Source organism: Pomacea canaliculata, linkage group LG10, assembly GCF_003073045.1.
Source record: "Pomacea canaliculata isolate SZHN2017 linkage group LG10, ASM307304v1, whole genome shotgun sequence".
Taxonomy (NCBI): Eukaryota; Metazoa; Mollusca; class Gastropoda; order Architaenioglossa; family Ampullariidae; genus Pomacea; species Pomacea canaliculata.
Window position 1 is genome coordinate 12,271,266 of NC_037599.1, and position 6,000 is coordinate 12,277,265.

General features: G+C 38.8%; 1 protein-coding gene across 1 annotated transcript in view; it reads left to right on the top strand.

Annotated features, from left to right (window-relative positions):
- Positions 1-6,000, top strand: part of LOC112573491 (glycogen debranching enzyme-like) — a gene marked incomplete in the record, with an annotated part of 46,316 nt that overhangs the window by 24,243 nt on the left and 16,073 nt on the right. The window contains 4 exon segments of the mRNA XM_025253929.1: positions 26-251; positions 976-1,247; positions 1,823-1,956; positions 5,381-5,496. Of these exon segments, the coding sequence (XP_025109714.1) occupies positions 26-251; positions 976-1,247; positions 1,823-1,956; positions 5,381-5,496 (748 nt within the window).

The following is a 6,000-nucleotide window of genomic DNA, read 5'->3' on the forward strand; positions in this document are numbered from 1 at the left end:
TATCTGTCTTTCACGTTATTGGCAGGCATTGTAGAAGAGATCCTTTTTGAGGGAAGTATTCGTAAGACCTCAGATGCTGAATACACACCAGATAACAATTTCATCACTGGATTGCCTTCCTTTCACATCGATGTCAGTGAGCACATTCCTATGAACCTTAGCAGGTACTGCTATGAGCGTGAGCTGGATGATGGCAATACACGAGAAATCTCCTTTAAAAATTTCACTCCAGGAACTGTTGTTGCTTTCAGGTATGTCAAAAACACACTGGAAACACACTGGAAACTTGTTAAATTGGTCATTATATCAGCTTTAAGGTCTCATGGTTATGGTTATTTTCTGAATGTTGGATGTGGCTAAAAGAAATCTGATTTGAATGTAGATTTTGCCAATTTTGAACATTTTTAATGATTGTTTAAAAATTGCACTAAAAATTAATGATTCAGAAATTGCCAACAAGATGTTTTCGCCTTTATAATTAAGATCTGTATTATTCAGATAGCTTTTAATTTTAGTTTGGGATACCTACTTAAAGTTGCCTACAGTTTAAAAGTCACTGTCTACCTTAATACTAGTTACACTTTGACAGCGGGGGTTACCACAAAGAACTGTATTTTCATACCAGTCACACGCATCTAAACATTACCATTCTAGTAACATTGAAGACAAGACTGTGATGTGATACCCATTTATTGTTGGACATGTGAAAGCTGCAGTAACTTTATCTGTGCCAGACTTGATCTAATGAAAGCAGTTGTAAAAGATTTTTTTCTGTTTAGTTTACTATGTTTAATATGACAGTCTATTTTATCTTACTGTGTATTTGGCACATGCATCAATTATGAGGCTCTAATGATTTAAAGTTATGTGTCATAAAGACATCTAACTGCCTGATAAACAAGATTTTCCATCCCTTTCATGAGCAAACTTTTCTGTATTCTGTTTAATTACTGTGGCATTAATTTTGTTTCATAGATGTTCCATGACAGAAAGAGCTAAAAAGGCAGTGTTGGAGATCAGAAAATGCCTAGGACAGTTTGGGTACATGATGCGTTCATACAGTGGCAATGTCACCTTTGATGATACCTGGGACAGCTCTAACTTCCGAGCCGTTGTTTCACGCTTGTCACTGGGTGACTTGAACCGTGTCCTGTACCGAGTAGAAAAGGAGGAGATTGATGACCACTTTGGCTTCAGCACTTACCACATACCTGATCATGGCAACCTATGCTACTCTGGCCTGCGGGGTTAGTAAGTGCATGTGATTACTTTGGTTACCAAATGTACAAGAGAGGTAATAAACACTTCTGTTTAAAATTGTACTTCCTACACTTAACACATTCAAAGCTGTCATAACCCACACTGTCATAATACTAACATGTACTAATAGTAAGTGTATGTATATATACTGCGTACATGCATACCAGGAAGAGATGTAGCTGCACATTCAGCCACTTTTGACATATGCTCTTCTAAGGTCATGTTATCTAGTAAAGTCAGTTAAGATTGTAATTTTTAGCTAATTCTTTTTCATCAAGACTTATCAAATGACATAAATTCCCACTCTTCTTACCCACATTAATCGTGTGGAGTATTTGGCTGAAAGACTAGGGAGCATGCACTAAAATGTCTTAAAGGAGGTAAGCCACTGAGTTATAGAGCAATTAGCAGGCTGGGGTCTACAACAGGGGAGAAAATTTAGTTAAAGGAATGTATTACTGTTAGCTATGTATTTCACACAGTCATATTATTAGGTTAAACAATGTGCTTATAAATTTGATTGTGCTCCGACATGAAATATGGATAATTTTCCTTGTGATAGGTGTGATGTCTGTCCTTGGAGAACTTCGACCCAAGAATGATCTTGGACATCCTTTATGTCAAAATGTTCGCCAGGGAAACTGGCTGCTGGATTACATATCCAACAGGCTGAAGACAATCACCAACACTGTCAAGGTGATTAAGCTGTACTGCTGTGGTTAAGTTGTCAGAGATTTTGGTGCTGTTACATAAGAAGTCATTTAGCAATCTTTTGTGTCTGAACTACACAGTGTTGAGCCATATGATATGGTTGTGCTTTTTATACTTAAAAGCTCACCTTCTCTGTGTCTGCATAAATATTTTTCATCTTTTTCAAACATATACTTTCTTACTTTGAAACTTCCTTTTTTTGGTCTTTGTCTTATTCTTTTTCCCTCTTTACTCATCTGTTTATGTGTTTTTGTTATGTTCTTATTGACATCAAGATGACATGACCATATGAGATATATGGCTACATTCGCCCTTTAACCATGTGAAATTTTCTGCCCTGGTGCAAGTTTCATGCCCACAGGGGGTTACCTTCCTTGACACTTGCTATATAAACAGAAGACTAGCATTTCCACCAGTCTTTTCACATGGTTTTTCTTCCTTTTAAATCAGAAGCACCAAGCACTTTTCTACCTCCCACTCCCCAGCATCTAGATATGGCCTCACCTCTTCTTGTGTTGCATTACTAAGCATGCACCCCACCCACCCTAGTTCATGGTCATCTCTTTTGAGTTTTCAAGGCGGATGAGGTTACGGAGGAACATTACTTTTCATCAGTTTTTCAGTGGGTAGCATGTGTTTACCTGCTGATCAATATCCAAGTGTGAAGAAAGAGCTTTGACTTATTTTTCACATAAAAGCTAGCTGCACCCATCCTTGTTCATCTTGACCCCTTCCCTTTCGCAAATTTTGTAGTATTTTGACTAAGTGAGACTCAAATTTAAGAATTCATCTCATTTAATCCTCACCTTTACCACACAGCCTCTGTATATATGGAGCTATATTCTTTCTTTCATCTTGAACCTCATTCAGCAGTGTGCCCTATGATGCCTGTGGTGGATGGGTTGTAAAAAGATTGATATTTTGCTTTATAGTGTTTTGTCAGTTGCTTTATTTTTAGATTTATATCTAGACACAGTTTTTAGCCATTCTCAACCAGTTCAGATCAGTTTCTGATTCTGAAATCAAGTTAGCTCATGGCTATGCAGCGCAGGATCTGCTAATATTGCTGCTTTCCTCAGTTGCTAACACCACACTGGCCAATCACCTCTTGCCATTGCTGATCTTTTTCAGGACCTCACTGCTTCCCTTTTTTCTCCTTTCCCAGAAATTTTCAAAGCAGGGTTTGACTGAAAATACTCTAGTGGTTTCACTCATGTCAGCTTCCAGGATGGCCACCAACCCTCATTGAAGCAAACAGCAGGCATCAGGCCCTCATTTGAATCACTTTAGAACAGCTCACTTCCAGCATCACTTGTGCAGGTGCTCATTTTCAGATGATGTCTTGTAACCATCCATATTTCATATGTTCCCCTCATCTTGCAGCTTGAAGAACTGGGCTGTAGGGACACAAACCTTGCCAAAGTGGTGGATCTGGTCAAGCAAGTTGGTTCTGCCTGCTATGACTTAAGGGTTGATGAATCGGACAAGTTTATCTTCAACACTTCTCTCAACCCTTGGCTATATCAGCCAGTATGTGCAAGAAGTCACAATAAACTTTAATCTTTAATCACTTGCCTTTTTCTTGTCCCTAAACCCAGGAGTTGAGGATGGTGACCCTCCTTCTAGATCTGAGTATTCTTGACTTTCTTCATGACTCCGTCTTCTTGCTTCTGAATGGCACGGTCAGTTTATCTTGTAGTTCAGCCAGGAGACAGTGTAAACCTGACAGATGCTTTATTGTCACAATCTTATTCTTCATGCTTACCAGCTGCTATTTTCTGTCCATGCCAGTCTTTTTTTTTTGCCTTCCATTTCCTATCATTTCTTCTTTTTCATTGGTCTTTCTTCTCTATGGCCTTCTTTAGGCCCATTGCATTCTCCATCCTTGAGGTTGAGGTCCCACCATACGACATACCTCTTTCTCCTAACTGGGAGGTTGTTGTTGCCCATACCAGTCAGCTGGTCTCTGTCGGTCAGAGTCTATTAATAAAGGTAATTTATATAGCGTGTTTACAAGAGAAAAGCTAATAATTGGACATAACACACATTTGGATGCAGTCCAATATATGTCAGCAAACAAACAACGAGAAAATAAAAACACAAAGGAAAGACTGAATTCCAGCTGCCATAGATGTTAGTGGAAGGCTTGGATCGTTGCTCTGCAAAGATTGTGAGCTGTTACAGTTCAGATTTATAGCTCGGAAAGCCATTGTGTAGTCTGTGGGGAACGCCAAATAGATCAATAGAGACTAAGGCTAGGGGATATGAAATCACCAGAAGACTGCTGGTATCGATGCCATCACAAGCAGAGAAAACTGCATGAATATGTTGAAGTAGATGATTGTTTGATCCTCCATTCATGGTCCTGACCTCACTGGAATGTCAGAGCTGGACACTAGAACTAGCTTAAGAGATACAGGAAATCTGTTCCCACACTCTTCAGAATAACCGAGTTTATTCAGGTCAAAGTGTCCATATTCATTCCTTCTCCATTGTGCTGCTTTAACTGTCACCATTATGAGACCAAGGGTAGTTTCTTCAAGTTCACAGTCTGCTGCTTTTGTTGCGGTAGGTCTGGCTATGCTGCAGGTGATTGCTCTAACCCACTATGCAAAATATGATGATGCGTCTATTAAAAACTACCAAAGGAAGGAAGAGGCTGCTATTCAACGTGTACTAGCAGAATCTGTTGCCTCTTATCCACTACTTGCCAGCACATAGTGGGTAGCTCATCGGGAGAAACTTCTGTACCATTCAAAATGACCCATTTCTATCTCTGTTCAAACACAGATGACCTGGGTCTCTTCAGAGATGGGACACTAGAAGGTTTTGATAACAGAGATAGTAGTTATGGTTAATGCATTGCCACCCAAATTATTGTTGCTCAAAGACATGTTAAAGCAGCTGTGGACACAACTTTTTCCAATTGGGTTAATCTACACACCTGGGTGTTGTTGCTCAGCCATTGTTCACAAATAATTCTCTGAGGCAGTAGAAAGAAGTGTGATATCAAGAAAGCCCTTCTTTTTAAGGATAGATGAAAGAAAGTGGAAGGTTTTCTAATGGTGGAGGTATGACCAGAACTTAGCATCAGTACAGATAAGTGCATATTTTTCTTGGTGTTTGAGAAAACTTATTTAGTTTTAGTAGTGTGAAAAGATGGCAAGACTATCAGTCTTGTGCTTATACAGCAAGCGTCGAAGCGCTTAGCTCCTAGGTTGCAGCACCATCTGAAGGCAGGGTACTTACAGTCATAGGAGAAAATTTGATTTTGAAAAGCAAAGGTATATCATGTGTGGTCATGTCACCTAGCAAGACTTAAAAAATATATATATTAAATAAAATTGTCTTCATTCTTGTATTCCTCCATTGTTCATCCCCTGTGTTCTTTGACACATTATGTTTGTAGCTTGGAGAATGGTTTGAAAGTACCTTTGATCACGTGAAGCAGATCCCTCGTTATTTGGTGCCTTGCTATTTTGACGCCATTTTGACAGGGGCTTACATTGTGCTGCGTGAGATGGCTTACTACAGTTTTCAGAGTAAGAATCAACCTTTTTCACAGTAACATCACATGGTTTGCTGCTATCATCCCAAACCATATGTGTACATTCTGTTCAGTCATAAAAAGGGAATATGGAGGAATATTTTTTATATAATTGAAGTAAATAAACATACCACCCAAAACAAAGGAAACTACAGTATTCATTTTTTTCTCATACATCTGGAATGTGCAGTGCATTATCAGTTCTCAGTTGACATTATTTGTCCTTTATCTGAATACAATAAACCTCCCTATTAAGACTTGCTAAAATTCGCCAAAATCAGGTCAGCTGAGGGTCTTAATAGGAGATTACACATGCAGCTTTCAATTCCAAAGCACAACTTTAACACTTTACGGGGCGGTAGACAAAAGTTAGGTGTTAACTCTGACGATGAGTAACTAATAACAGTAGGAAAAAGTTAGATAATTTCTTTATTGATAATCAGGAAAGAAAATGTAAACACATGTAGTTGGAGTTTCCACTT